Consider the following 16,424-nt stretch of genomic DNA (forward strand, 5'->3'; position numbering starts at 1 on the left):
TTCCGGGGGGGCACACGTTGTATTCCGGAAGTGCACTGCTGGTACTATTTTATTTATTATTACATTATAGATGTATTATTTTGGTCTCGTTCGGCGGCACTCTCAGAGCCACGCAATAAGTATAGTAACTAACATTATGAAAGATTTACGTTGTATTTCTAATAAAGCATAAAATTCCCTCTCTGTAAATTTCGCCGCGCGTTTGCCACACTTACGAAAATGGAACTTAGAATTTGGCGATGAATTTCGGAGATTTCTTTTATTAATATTAACTATTTATTTCTTAATTTTTTACAGAACAATTTTTTTTTTTTTGGAAATATGTGATTTCCTTTTTCTGCATATTTCTAAGACATTTAACATTTTCTAAGATAATTTTGAAAGATATGCGACAGAAATTCTGGACAGAAGTGTAGTTTCTTTTTTTTTTATTTATTTATACTCCATTCTTAGACACAAACAAAACAACTTTCCTCCATTTTATTGTTCTTAGACAAATCACGTAATGACCCATACTTTTGGTTTGGTCTTACTTGTTAGCTCTAAACTTCATGCGTCTCGATTAGTTTTTTGCCTTTTCTACTTGTGCTCAAGAATTAAAAATGGTTCTGCGGGAATCGATCCGTGGACTACAAGTTCTTCAGACCACCTTGCTATCGAATACTCTACGAGGGAGGAAGGCCACAGCAGAGAAACTGATTTCTTTGTTCAAGAGACATACGCACAGCACTCTGGCTTCGTTACCTCGATCTGTGTGAGAATTTACACAACTAACTCGGTCTTCAAATTTTACACGTGATTTCGCTAACAAGTTATAATTAAATTTAACGTTACATGCAACGTTGATAGAGCATTAATGGAATAACACAAATTACAAATAGTGATCGAACTTACAACTCTAATCACAAGAATGATTCTTTTTAAGGTGTCATATCACCTCCCTATCTAGAAAAAGACCCGGGTTCGATTCCCGGCAGGGGCTCATGTTTTTCAGATTCTACGTTAATCAGTAGGTCCCGTCTCATATAATCTTGCTGCTGAAAGGGACGTTAAACTCAAAATCAACTCAACCTATCTAGAAGAAGGGCGAAACAAACTTCATTACTGCTACCAGCTAACAAATATTTATACTCCATTTCTTGTTCTCATAAAATAATAATTCTATCTGTCGTTCATGTGTAAACCTAAAAAGAATCTGACATAAAGTATATCTTTTCTGTTCCTATCAATAGCTTCGACTGTGTGTCTTTTTCTTTCCTTCTTTTGTCATTCTAATAATAATAATAATAAATGGACACCGTTTTCCTCAGAAACTTGCGACTTTCAGGTCTACAATGTAGAGTTCTGCCAACAACACACTGGACATTGTTTATAAAAAGACCGAAAAACATTATTCACTAACTTAATGTCTACGGTTTTTAAGTACAAGAAATGATCATATTTCTTCGCTATATTGTAAATACAAAAGTGAAATGTTGTGTTTCTACACAATTTCCTTTTCTGGGATGACTGGACAATTAAAAGAAAGAAAGATAAAAAAAACTTCTATTGTTGTAAAGAAAATAAGAAGTATGTCTTCAGGAGGAATCGATCTTAGGAGCACATGAACTTGAGACCACGGTGTTACCGATTACACCATCAAGACCTGCTTGCAAGGAAAGCGCTACATTGAGTGATTTGTCGAAAGACTCCAAGCACTTTACATCGCATTGTATTTTTTCCCTTTCGTTTTTATTGCGTTGAGTCTGTTTTTCGTACAATGCACGAAAAAGCAAATACATTTTTTGCCACGATGTCCAGGAATATTGTTTTAACTGATCAGCAAATAGAAAGCTACTGGCGAAATGATATGGGGTAATGTGTAATATTTATTTTCATAGCAGCAAGGGGCAAGATACTATCCCGCAGAAAACATGCATTTATTTGTTTGACAGACAATACCAGTCACTACAAAACCTTTTACTTCAAAGCATATGTCAGCATTTCTACTCAATAACTGGACACAGAGTTCAATATGCAAGTTTACATACGCATTACTAATTTTGTAGTTTGTCTTCTTTTCTTCAGTCTTTGTAAGGAAGAATGGTTACCACCAGAATGCAAGGATATTTCCCGACCCCTGGACCTTCTACCTTTGGACAACTTCTTCCTAATTTCTGAAACGCAAAGAAAACCAATTAGTGACAGAAAGCACATCGATAATCTGTATGTATAACACATTTTACATTATAATATTGCAATGTTATTAAGAACTCCAAATTCATATAAACTGATAACTGTTCCAAGAGATCTGATAAAAGACGAACGTAATGATTCAGAAACATTGCTTCAAGCCTAGTATATTCGAGTTCGATTTCTTCGTATAGGATTAAGTATGGAGTATTTTTTTTTCTTTTAAGTAATTTCATTAATATTCCAATGACATATTTCATCTATCGTTTGGTATTCCTTTTCTCCGATAGCCTACAAAACTCAAATGAAACATCTAAAATATCTATTCATACGAACAATACAAGTCACATTAGTTCTGCCACAGGAAAAGGTGAAAGTCCTAAGTACGCTGATGTTAAAGAGGGAATATAGATATATACTTTTTTTTTAGAAACAATTGTTTTTACTGTTTATACATATATTAAAAAGTGTTGGTATGTGAACGTAGCCATTAACAAGACGTAATATATTTACGTATTTATATCGGACTGTTTTCTTGATGTCATTTCAAAAGTAGTGTGCACAAAGGAAGAATACGTTGCAAGCTATAAAATAAGATTAATTTCACATTCATCTCACCAAGTTTAGGGGCCCATGAGACGTTGCTGAATGGAACAGCCAAAGTAAATGCGCTCCCAATTGGAACTGAACTTGGATCTCTCGGTTCAAAGGCGGGAAAACTAATTCAATCAGCTGAAATATATGCGAATGTTTAAATTATCTTTAAACTGAACAGAATTTAACATTTCTCTTCAGCACCGATGCTATATGATGGAATTTAACTTCGGAGATTTTCAGTATGTCGAAGATGCTACACATTAATATTACAGGACTTTGTATGGGACTCCTTAAAAGAAACGGCAACGCATTAAAAAAATAAATAAATAAATAAATTATCTTCTGACTTAATTAATAGCATGTAAAGTTCGATTCAATTCCGTTAGAAAGCAATGAGTGATGTTTTATTTTAAAAATCATAAGCGATGTTTCACGTGGTCTGCAACAACCTAAGAACAAGAGCTTAATAACATGTACAGGTTGTTTCAAAATTTTAAACTCCACTTGTGTCATACTACTGTCAAAAAGGCAATCTGAACTTTTTATGTTCCACTGTTAAAGTGGCTGCTTCGGCGTTGTCTGTATTTGGCAAAGATTCACTGAAGAGGGAGTTTTATTACCAAAGAATCCTTCGATTGACAAAATTGAAGATTTATGCTACAAGCTCCCTTGAAGCTAACCAAAAGACTGCAAGGAAACATCCTACGGGTCCATCGGTCTCTATCGTGGTTTGGTACAGTATGTTCTACAATCACTCTACTACAACTTCGTGTGTGAAAACAATCATCTGACAAGGTGTATCAGACAAGGGTTATACAGCTTACTGCTAAGAAGCTTTAAAAATACTCAAAAAGCAAGCAGAGTTTCCGACAAGATTTTGCACAAGCCCTATATGGACAGATGCCTAATCATGAGTAGTTTCGGCTGAAATGTGCGAGAGTTTACACAGTTGGTCTTTATGCTGCCCTGATCTCAACTCACTGTACTGTTAAGACAGTCTTTCTAGTGGAAATTGTGCGTGATGGGGTTCATATCTATTCCAGAGATCTATTGCCTACGTGAAGATTAATTATGAACATTCCGTAAAATGACTGGCGCAAACAACAAAGTATCTTAGAACTGTCTTAGTAATTCGCTTTTCCATATCTGATATTCTTGAAAAATCACACTTACAAAGAACGTAAAAACACTCATAAAATGTAATCACATGTATCTGAAGCAAACGTTGAGACTTCTGTACAAAAATAAATGAACAAAAATTGATACTTACTTGCTGTAAGCGTGTTTGTTGCTGTCTTCTTCAACCGATTTGTGTACTTTTTCCTATGGTCTACTGGTTTCTTTGATCTTCTGTCTTGCCGTATGTCCTCACTTTTAACAATACTCGTAGTTCTAATAGGCTTATGGCTGTTACGAATAGCTTTTTGTTGCCAGTCTGTGGTCTTCATAAGGGCTTCAAAATGTATACTTTGAAGAGTATCTGCAAACAAATAGTTTTATTACAGATTATAATATTAACTTCACGAATACAGAAGAAATCATATCATAGATACTCATGACTTAACCCACTGACAGATGTTTTATGAAACCGTTTAACGGTACATTCAACGAAGCTTGTTCACTATGGATGCACAAGAATGCTGGAGGTACAGATAACCGAATAAGATATAGCGTGACTTGTTTCAGAAGCATACCGAAATGTGTCGCATGAACATTGCTCTCAATAGATTTGCGTATACCGGAATGTATCCACTGAACCCTCAGATATTCACAGTCATCGACTATCTTGTCCGCAAACGTGACTCGCGTTGCACTAGGCCTACCTGTGAAGATCAACAACCTTCAACTTCGACAGCGGTTTACGAAAGGGGAACTACTTCTTGTTTGTCGTCTGAAGCGGATCCACGTTCTCCATATATGACCGAGGAATCAGAATCTTCTAGTACATCAACTAGTAAAGAGCTCTTCATTATGAACGATCATCATTGCCGGAAAATCGCAAGAGAGTGTTTCGCGTCACGAACCAGAAGAACTGGAGTGAGTGCGATACTAATGTCTTCATATAAGACCTGAATTGAAAGAAAAGTGACTTCAAAACACAAACTACCAAAGAAAGGTCGCAAGAAGATAATGAACCACGATAGGAACAGAGAAAATACGACCAGACGAACAGGAAAGCACCATTGAATGTAACGTTTGTAGTAGAACGTTCAACAAGGCTGGGTGTAGTGATTCCTGCGCTGGCTGGGCTCATGAAAACTGCAACCCTATCGAATCAACATGTGGTATTTAAAAAAATAAATAAAATAAGGTGCGTCTTATAGTCCGTAAAATACGGTAACATTTTTACCATTTTTATTATTAGATTGCACGTTTGATGGGGAACGATTGTCTGATATCTGTTTTACATTAGCGATAGTATTGGGAGAGAGAGTGAAAGACAGAGACACAGTGGGTGTTGAGACATTGCAAACTCGCAAATACGGTCAAAAGACGAATGGAGGGAGGAAGGGATACTGTTCTAAAGTCCAGCGTGGAAACTACGAAGAATTTACCGAAATGTACTCCTACTGAAGAAATAAACTATACCCGGTAGAAGAAACGGAACACTTTAATATGAGTCGGGGGATACCTACGAGGTCAATACTAATAGAAGAAAAGGGCAAAATAGGAATAATAGAAGAAGTAGAAAGTAAATATGGTAAACAGGTAAGCGTAGAAAATAAAGTAACGAAAGAAAGAAACATAGAAGGGAAACAATGCAGAAAAGTAGAAAGCAGAACAATAAAGATGTGTAAAGATAAAAGAGAAGGTGAAGACACAAAAGAATTCGCAGGGTGTCTACCAAGCAAGCATAATCAAATTCCCTGACAAAATTATAATTTTCTCTGACTCTGTCATTCTTTTTTTCTTAGTATAACTCACGAAAAATAACTTATATTTAAAGTGAACTGTAAGTTTTCATCATTGTTTATATGCTTATACAATATTCTACAAACGTACAACGAACCAATTCATTTACCTGTAATTTATGACTATGTTAGTGGTATTTTTTCACCCCTCACAGCCTGGGAAAGATTTTTCCCTGACACACAATGAAATTGCCTGACATTTTCCCTGACCCTGCAAATTCTCTGACTGGTAGACATCCTGTCAAGGAAGAAGAAAAAGTAGAGGTTGAATTGAAAGAAAAAGATACAAAAAGGAGGAATGATGAAGTCGGAAGAATTAAAATAAATAGTTGAGACACAGATGAAGAAGGGGTCAAGAAAAAGCTGTAAAAAAAAAAAAAAAGAGAGAGAGAGAGAGAGAGAGAGAGAATGAGAAATTTTTGTATGATGGTTATTAGTGGCCAAGAAGACATTAATTTGTGCCATATGACGAAGTGGAAAAAGAAACTAAAAAGTTCCGATATAACAGTTGAATATTTGTTGATTGTAGTTAAGAAACAAACAGTTGAATGTTCGTTGATGACAGCTTCTATTGCCTATTACTGCATGTGCTTGAGGGCTTGAGAGAACCAACATGATGTTTTTCGAATATCGAAGCTTTTCAAATGTTAATCGTCGGTAGAATTATCGCGAGGCCGCGTGGCTTTATGGTAAACGGTTTCCTGATCGTGTTTGGCAGTCGAAGAAAGTATTTCGGTGCTTGATACTTCGTATACAGAAGATTGGGCATCCACATCCTTACCATAACAAAGTCAGCAAATCAAGCGCCGTGTTCACGATGGGAGGGGTTTCGATATCTGTGCTGCAGTCCGTATGGATTCCCAAATCTCGACAAGACGATTAGCCAGGGATGCTCCTATAAGCCACATGACGATTTGGAGAATTCTGCACAATAATGAGTTCCATCCTTATCATGTTCATCTGCATTAGGAACTCAGAGAACAAGATTTTCATAACCGTCTGGAATTTTGTCACTGGATGTGCACCAGGAACCAATGCTTTTACCAGAACATTCCATGGACGGATGAGGCGACCTTAGAGAGTAACGGAGATGTCGACATACACGCTCACTACTGGTCCAGCGAGAATCCTCGCTCGGTACGTGAAGTTGACAATCAACATATCTGGAGTCTGAACGTCTGGTGTGATATAATGGGAGACCAGACAATTAGTCCCCATTTCTTCGAAGGTACTTGGGTAGGGTACACTAATTTTTTGTTGCATGTTTTTTTTATGAGTTCTTGGAAGATGTCTCACTAGCAACTCGTGAAATGGTGTGGCTACAAAACGGTTGCTCTGCTCATTTTGCGAGAGTTGCTGAACTTTTGCTCGTTTATTCCCAAACAGGTGGATCGGAAGGGAAAGCCCGGCTTTCTTGCCAGCTCTTCTCCAGACCTGACTGCGCTAATTTTTTTTCTTTCTTTTGGGGACGTGTCAAGGAGTTGGTTTACCAAGAGCGTCCTACTAGAAGGGATGACATGACTGAGAAGAAAAGTAATGTCTGCCATGGACTAAGTGCAAATAAACTGTTAAGAGCAGTCAAATAATGTTCCGGTATGTATTCGCATGTACATCGCAGGTGCTGGACGATCCTTTGAGCATTTATTGTGATTCTTTTTGGACCAAGTATGATATATTGGCGACAATGTTCAGAATTTGAAGTTCACGTTATTTATTTTATTTATTATCTTCAGTTTGTTTATTTGTACTATTCTCGAACAATTGTTTGTGCAATCAATTCCGAAAAGTGATTTCTATTAAAAATGTATGTACACGTGATTTTGAGATAAGCCAGGGAGAGAGGTAGTGATTTCATAAGTTTGAAATTTTAGGTTTTTTGGATGTTTTATTGCAGGGACTTCACATCCAAAATTGTTTCATACGTAGTTTTACTTAAAACTGAAGTGTTTTTCGCTGTTTTAAATGTGTTCCCGGAGCTTAAACTACGGTACTGTCCTGTAAAATTGCTTCCGTTTGTTGATACGTGCACAAGATATGTCGTAATATTTGATACTGAATGCTGTAGTTTTCAATAACGGCACTGTTTGAAAAAAAAAAAAAAAATTAAATTAAATCTTTCAGGTTTACGTCGCACAGATATGTCGGTTAAGATAAAGGAGACGGTGATTATGAGAAATGAATGAAATGGTGGAATGAAGAAAGTGGGACGAAACGGGAAAACCCCGAGCAGTGTTTGTCCTCCACAAAGTTTACACGGTGCGAGCTGGGATCGAATCAAGGATCCCAAGCACCGGAGGTGAATGCTCTATCACTGAGCCACCGCACCCCACCCCCGGGGTACTGTTTGATAAAGCATGTGTTATCTGGTATTCTTTTGAAGTCATTACCGACTAAAACTGTTGTTCTCTAGTAACAATTCAACAATAAACAGAAGTAGATGCCAAACCAAAGAAATCGAAATTGATATCACTTTCTATTTGAAATTTTGGAGTTGACCCCCACAGATATTCCCGCTACGCCAATGAAAATGGAAGCATCACAGTTTGATTTTTCACATACGATTTTTTTTTTTTTTTTTGTTTGAAGAGTCTACGTGCACTACGAGCCGAGAAAATTTCTGAGACGGGTGGTCTGATACACCCTGTATATAATCTTGCAATGAGTTGTAGATAGACAATCTTCTTATCAATTGTATCTTTGGTAGATAACTTGATGTATGGAAACATTCGCACAAACAAGTTCCAAGAAAAAAATTCTTCACTTACGACGATGCGATATATCTACATAGACACGAGAAAATTGCGACGTCAGTAAAGGATTCACGATTAAAAAATCAAATTGGAGAATAGGAGAGGCGGTGATAATACTGACAGTAGGACGTAAACTTACGGGGAACAATATACAGCTATAAAATGCCGACAAACGTAATCCACTAGTCTCAAATGTTTCGTATGTCAAAGCTTTTGGGCATGGTTCGCGAAACGTTTAAGCATCCTGCCACATTTGGTCTGGTCTGAGAAGTTCCTCTATTTAAATTAAAAACCCGTTTGACTATTTGGGGTAGCGGATGAAGAAATAGGTATCCCTGTATTTCCTGATACTGCGAGAATACTCATGAGCGAGTAATGTGACATACTTGCAACAGCTCGTTGAAGCACCTCCAAACAATCCATATGGTTATCCAGGCCCGAGGCAAATTATCAGTTATTAACAGAGACAGGTTGTCAGTTATTAAGTTCTACGAGGATACTTAATTTCTTCTGTGTTGTATATACTCTTATCTTCTTCTAGTATGTATAAAAAATACTTTTAGGAGGCAATATATCAAGCTTAGGAAACCTTTTTGATAGGTAACTGTTTACGAAGGAGTCGTATTCTCACTGAGGTGATAGAAGGCAAGATGGAAAAGAGCTAAGGAGTAGGGAAGCAAAACTATAGTTGATGGTAGGGACGCAAAAAAGTCCTTTCTGCAAGAGGTTGTTTCCTATAAATGCCTTCACCAGTGACTTTCTTATTCAAGTACTGCCATTTTTTCATATAGTTTTGCAATTTAAAAAGTACATTCACTACTTCTAAGTCCCATTTTCAGTGTGGCGATGGCTACCTTGATTGGCTTTGAAACTGGCATTTTTGGTTGCCAGGAAGTGTAAGTTGCTAGTGTTAAAAAAAAAAAAATCTCCGTTAGAAAAAAAAAATCAAACGATGGAGCACGTGGCTACTTATTTACGGAGGTTATATACGAAGTTTCATCTTTCGAAAATGAGGGGCTCGTGGCATCTCTATTTTTGGAGTACATTTTAAACCCTCTCTTCTGCCCCTTTAGGATACGCATTTTAATGAAACATACGAGGCTCGTAAAAATTTGTTTGTTTCAAGTGCTATGTTCAAAAATTGCAAGTACTGAATGTTAAAATATAATCAAGCTTTCTTCTCAAGTCTCCTGTATAATATCGAATGATTACATAATTCTTAGTCTATTAATTATAAACTAAAACACGATATAGTTTGTTTAAACTTGCATTATTAAGATCTTACTATTACATTAAAATGACAGTTTCCAACTTACACTTGATTGGTGTTCTAAAATTGTCAGAAATATCATATTTCAGTCGCTTTAAGCAAAATAAATTTAATTTAAAACAGATTTTTTTAGAAAAAATCAATTTATAACTGATTTAAAATCAATCAATCCTGGTGTCAACTTAGGTGGAAAAAAAATTATCGTCATACTTGTTTGTTCATATTTCATTTGTTACCTATTATTGCTGATGAACGGTTACCATATTGTCTTGAGAGACTCAAATTATATTTTATTGAGATATGATGATGAAATGGCTTCAAATGCTACGGCACCTATGAAAAATCATCACAAGTAAAGGTACACCCTCCCGCTCCAGGAAGCAATTGTGTTATATGCTTGTCTCTATTGGAGCCCCTCTTAATTACTCATTAACAAAATTCTTCTACTACAAATATTTCAGTTGAATCGTCAAGAAAAGTGCATGTTCTTTTACAAAAATTTCAGAGTGAATCGGTCTGTACACAGCCTGCTCTAACTTGAAGATATGCACTTTCTTTTTTCTAATTACTGAAATATGAACTCAAAAAGTTGGCTTGTTTTCAAAATTTTACAGAAACGAAATTATGTAAGTGGATACCCACAGTAGCTGGCAACTGTATATTCAACGAACAGAGACTGCGCTTTTACTTTCTTCTTTTTCCCTGATCCACCATAGAAGTATGATTACAGAACGCAAGTGTGACGCTCGTAACTTCAATTTCTCTAGTATATACACCCAGAAATATGTAAGTTTGTTATATTGGTGATAAGTCTCTAATTTGTTATTCATATGTGTAGGAAACTAACATACAATGAGTCATTTTGTTCCTGTACATGAAAGGCCAAGGGCATTGAAGTGAGAGCGGAATGTTTTATGAGACAGGAAGGCGAACGAAACGTAAGCGAAGCAATGGGATTTATACGTCCTTCAATCTGGTCACTGATCCCTCGTCCTAAATCCAGCAGTGTCGACTTTGCGCACTAGCTTCATTCGCCAGCTGCGTCGACTACCAGCCAACCTATGTAACAGTGGAGCTTTCAACGCAAATTGCTTGAGAATTGATTTCGGTTCTCAAATCTCAATAACGTAAAATAAATATACGAAATTAGACGAGAGATTTCATTATCTGAAAATCTCATTATATACAACAAATATAAAATATTAAAGTTATATATATATATGTCCTATATAAGTAAGTGTATATACTATCCATATTTTGAAGTACAAACGTGATTGAAAGTGTTTCACAGTTTGTGACCAATCTTGAGAAGATCTTCACAAAGTTTTTTCTATTCTAATGAGCAGTATACGTCACGTAAAGAACATCCCTCAAACCTTGTATTGCGTTATTGATTTCAGCGACTGGACTATATACAGTTTCACGGTTTACTGTACTATTCGAGTAATGTTTCATGACAAAATTATTCCAATAGGAGGATTAATAATGCCAGTGTTAACCGATAGCATTTGTACATTTTACGATTTCTCCCACAAATGAGAAAACACGAACCTTGAGCCACATCACCACGAAATACAGTGGCGAAGCGTGCTATTATAAAGCATCCCCATGTGTGTTCTCTATGATCATTCCTACAGAGGGTGTGGGGAGTAACGTCCCTCACTTCTAGCAAATGTGGTACCATTACGGAAATTTAGACTTTGGACGAATAACACACTACTTTATACTCAAAGAAAAAAATAACATATATAACGAACGATGTTGAAAACTCAAAACATGCAATGTCTATTAACCATCAGCGACAGCCTTTACATAGGGCGGACCAGGAAACCGCCTGGGCCCCAATTATGCCCTTCATCAGAGTCGAATTTCCGACTAGGTAAACATACCAAACTACCTAGGGCCGCAGAGCTCAGAGAGCCTGCACAATAAATTTTAAAAAATCGAAACAATTTCATCAGTGGACAGTTCACCATGGAGTGGTGGTGTGGGGGCGAGGGTCTTCTGGCTATAAATTGAATACGGGCGCAACATGCCTAAATCCGCTACTAGCCTCCACCTACGTATGTATTCAGCGTATTAGTAAGTCTGGTTGCGCTTCATCCTGTAGTATCCCTTAGGTAGACGGATAGGGTTGTAAAATTCAAATCATTTTCTGATCAGCTTTGCGTAAGCGACACCTTTCTGCAAAGGTAAAGCAGTACGTTTATGTTCCAATAGTAGCTCAGGTTGCTTTGGTGTAAAGGCAATTACGAGGAAAAGAATCGCGTTCGCAAGCACCAAAGTTTGCTGAAAATTGTTTTCCATAAGCTATTAAAATCCATTCAGTGACTTGCAGCACTAGCTAGAATAGTTTCCTTATATGAGCTGCTAACGAAATTCTCGAAACTGTTCTCCCGGCTGATACAGTGGTTAGCGTGTACGACTGATGCACGTAGTCCAGGGTTCGATTCTCATTGGGAGCGCGTTAAAAATTTGAACACACTACGGTGTGTACTTTAATCCACGGCTTCACGTCTTATATATTCTCGCTGCTGACAAGGGATGCTAACCTTCAAAGAAATTTTTGGAAGCATTTTACACAGTGATTTCATAATACACTCAAAATCGCCTGCACGATTTTTTTTTTCCTCAAAGGAAGCAAGAAACAGGCACACACACTGTGACGCACAAAATACTTCATGTAAAACAACTATTATCGACGGACTCTGTGTAACTTCATTAACTACAGTAAATACAGGGTGCCCAATATACAATGCAACCCAGAGTTTGGGATAGTAGTTAATGAAACGATACACAAATAATGGTTATACCAAAGTAAAGCCTTGACTGTAAGGGGTGAGTACGGAAATCCAATACTTGCCCTCTGCTGCGGGCACCCATGAATACAGCGTAATGTAAAAACACACAAACAAACAAACAAACAAAAACTCGCAGTAGTCATCTCACTTCTACTTAACAAAATGTGTCTTCTTCAAAGGCACGTCATAATAATTTAATATTTTATAGTGGAAGCTCGAAAGTTGATTTATAAACAATGACAAGAAAGTAGCAGTGTTTCTACACTTACAAATCTACATTAAATTAAACTAGACTGCAATCCTGTAACAGACAGAACCCCGACTGTTTTTTGAAAAAAATCTACACAGTGAGTGTTTGTGGATTTATTTCGCGCGCGGTTTCACTAGACACTGGCCACTATACAACACTTAAATGGAAGCAAGTTCTAGAAAAGGATATATTTTCAACGTGAAACCAATGGAAACGGAACTATTAAGGTAACAAGAAAGTTCTGTCGCTTTTTCACCCACCACTTTCGAACATCGATATGCCACGTACAACGTGGCTGGAAGATCAAAAATAGTCCCCATCAGCATCGATGACCTTTTGCCAACGTTCTGTAAGGCCATGGATTCCATCGCGGTAGAACTTGGTGGGCTGTGAAGCAAAGAAGGTATCAAGTGTATTTTGCACCTCTACTAGGGATTTGAATTGGCGTCCTTTAAGGTGATTGTCCAAGGAATGAAACACGTGATAATCTAAAGGTGCAATGTCCGGGAGAATGACGGATGCAATAGTGTTTCCCCATTCAAGGCGTAGAATGGTGTCCCGGGTCATCCTAATTACGTGGGGCTTAGCGTTGTCCTGTAACAGGATGACCCCTTTGCAATTCAGAAGTACAGACTCCAGAATTTTGAGTTTTTCTTGAACACGGCTCAACTCTGACAGTACACAGTTGCATTGATGCTCTGACCAGGTGGTAGCAGTTCCCGATGCACGATGCTTCGAGCAGTCCACCAAACACACATGAGGACCTTCTTCTGGTGCAGTGCTGGTTTCGGCTGTTTTGGAACCGTCCATGGGATGCTTTCCAATGATGACGGCACCGTGGAGCTTCGTACAGGACCCACTTCTCATAGCATGTCAGCATCCTGCCAAGTAATGGCTCCTTCCTCAGACGAGACAGGAAAGCAACATAGGTGTCTGCTTGTGTTGCCTTCTGGCCCGGAGTCGAATCATGTGGGATCCATCGACCCAACTTGTAGTGCTTCCCAAGATGATGAAGGTGCTGCCGAATGATTTCTCCACTCTCACTGAATTGTAGTCCCAGTTCCTCACATATCTGGCCACTATTCGCCTCAATTGCTTCCTGAAGATCTTCATTTTGTACATGTGTTGGTCTTCCGGCATGTGGTGCGCCTTCGAGTGTTTTGTTACCGTCCTTAAACTTGTTAAACCACCCGACTGCCCGCGTAGTCACGATACCCTTACCAAAGACCTGGCGTATCTTCCGTCCCGCTACAGCGGCGTTTCACCCCAGTTTGACTTGTACAGCACACGCCCTTGTGACGCTCTGCGGAGGTCCCATGTTCACTCTGTCTTTAGGCAAGTTTGGGATGTAACTGAACTTCCACATCCCAGGTAATATGTTGAATATACCCACACCAACTGACCTTCGCCTTATTTCCATTCGCATTCAACTCACGGCCAGAGGACCAATTGAACATAGACCTCCATACAAAGAAACAGAAATACCTTTATAACAAAATTTTCGTCACCACTAACATAATGGATATAGGTATAGCGACAGTTTTCTTGTTTCATGCTGAAGAGATTGAACTATAAACCATGATTTTCCAATTAACAGTGTTGAAGTAATAGCTATTTCACTACGAGTCTGCGATTTTCTTTATACGAACACGGTTAATGGGCCCCACGGACTTACTCCGTTGTCCATGGCACCTAACTTTTTCGTGCATCAATATCTTTGTTATGTTTATCGAATGGACCAGGTTTGATTCGGATGTCCGGATGGCAGGTCCATGTCCTTCCTTGAGTTATCAGTGGAATAAGTTGGCATTGAACCACAGCACAGTATAGTTTGATTTCGGAAATATACTATAGCATCCACAACCATCTGCAGACAGGTACCCTTGTATTGAATTGCATGGTGATGTTAAACCTTCTCTTCCACTTTACTCCAAAGTTAAAACATGTGGCTCATCATTGTTTTCTTGAGCCACTTTAACCCTAGAACGATCAGGCCGGATATGTGAGACCCACCTACTTATATTTTAAATAAAATTTTCAACAAAGTTAGCGGTTTGAGTTGTAACTTCGTATATCTTCCTGAAACGGCCGATTAGAGACGCCAGTGTTGCAAACCAGTTTGATAGTTTACTTTTCTATTGTGATTACACACTCGACATCTTTTGAGTGTGTATATACGAACAACATTTCAGTTGGTATTGTGAGCAACTTTAGAACATAATGGAACACGAAACAGTTTCTGTGAGTGGAATTCATAGAATTTTGTATGATGAGGACAGTAAACTCCATGATTCCAATGCAGACCCTGATTTTGAATTATTTAGTAACCATGATAGTAAAAGTGTGTGTGGTGAAGAAGATAAGAGTGAAGAATTGGTATCTGCAGTCGCTGCTGAGAAAACTCCACATACTCCGCCATTAGATAACAATCTCGCCAACAATGAAAACTAAAATTTACCCCCTGACATTTAGTACATTTCAACATAGGTGGTGTCAAATAAACTTATAAGTGCCCTTAACAATATTATTTACCCATAATAACATTTAAGCAACTACTCTTTATATATATATTCGAGTTTTTCTAGAAAATTATAATTTACTGACAAAAATATGTAAACAATTTTAATTAAAAAAAAAAAAAAGCGAAAACACCAATTTTGAGCTGAAATGCTTTTTTGTGTTTTAGAAATACTTGTAATTACATAAAATCATGATTTTATTTATTTATTTTTTTTTTTAATATCCGTTAAAATTAAGCAGTTTTATTTTCTTGGGTCTCTCGGACCATCCATAGCCGGCTACGCTCAGACCCACCCCGGCCGTTTATAAAACTTTTTTCCGCCCAACCATAGGAGGATTAATATAAAAATGAATGGAACTATGTTTATCCGCGAACTTCTTTTAGACTGTTGGATCGATTCATGTGTTGGTGCATGACAGGAACATGACGTAATCTACGCTTTATCATGTTACTGTGTTTAACATTCATATTCTACGGGGGTGCGAGACGGGTCGCAAGGGGAATGCATATGCATATATATATACCGTAAATACGCGCATAATTTTCGCATCCCAGTTTTGAAGGGCATTTTCTGTATATTTTATTTTCCTCGCGTAATTTGCGCACGCGAGGATTTGACAGTGATTTCTAAGGTAAGAAACTTCTTAATCAATTTTTAGTGTTATTTTTCTACAAATTTAGAATTAGTTGTTTGTTGTCAATTCTTGCTACAAAGAAAATGTGTACCGGTATTTTCGTGTTATTTTGACTGGGGAAAAAATTAGATGATCTTTACTGATGTGGCTAATTTTTTTCCCCGCATAATTTACGCACCCTTGTTTCAAAACAACTTTTTTCGTCTAAAAAAGTACGAAAATTACGCGAGTACATACGGTATATATATATATATATATATATATATATATATATATATATATATATATATATATATATAGAGAGAGAGAGAGAGAGAGAGAGAGAGAGAGAGAGGGTTGATTAATTCGTTGTCAATTTCATTTGTTCACTGTGCAAAAGTGGTATGATGTAAAGCTGTGCAATTTGGTGTAACTTTAGATGAAGGACATAAGTTTTGTTTTGCCATAGAAGCATGTCACTTGTACTAAAGTTTGAACAGATATAGGGTCAAAGGTCAAATTTCGATTTTTTCCTTA

The 16,424-nt window shown here is 37.4% G+C and overlaps 1 protein-coding gene across 2 annotated transcripts in view; it reads right to left on the bottom strand.

Moving 5' to 3' along the window:
• The window catches only part of nsl1 (non-specific lethal 1), a 192,548-nt gene that overhangs the window by 71,747 nt on the left and 104,377 nt on the right, over positions 1 to 16,424 (bottom strand). For both annotated transcript variants that reach the window (XM_081736215.1, XM_081736216.1), the window contains exons 4-5: positions 4,040 to 4,249; positions 2,031 to 2,156 (exon numbers count right to left, since the gene is read on the bottom strand). In XM_081736215.1, the coding sequence (XP_081592341.1) occupies positions 2,031 to 2,156; positions 4,040 to 4,249 (336 nt within the window). The remainder of the gene's footprint in view (positions 1 to 2,030; positions 2,157 to 4,039; positions 4,250 to 16,424) is intronic.

This window comes from Thermobia domestica, chromosome 13, assembly GCF_964235325.1.
Source record: "Thermobia domestica chromosome 13, izTheDome1.hap1.1, whole genome shotgun sequence".
NCBI classification, from domain to species: domain Eukaryota; kingdom Metazoa; phylum Arthropoda; class Insecta; order Zygentoma; family Lepismatidae; genus Thermobia; species Thermobia domestica.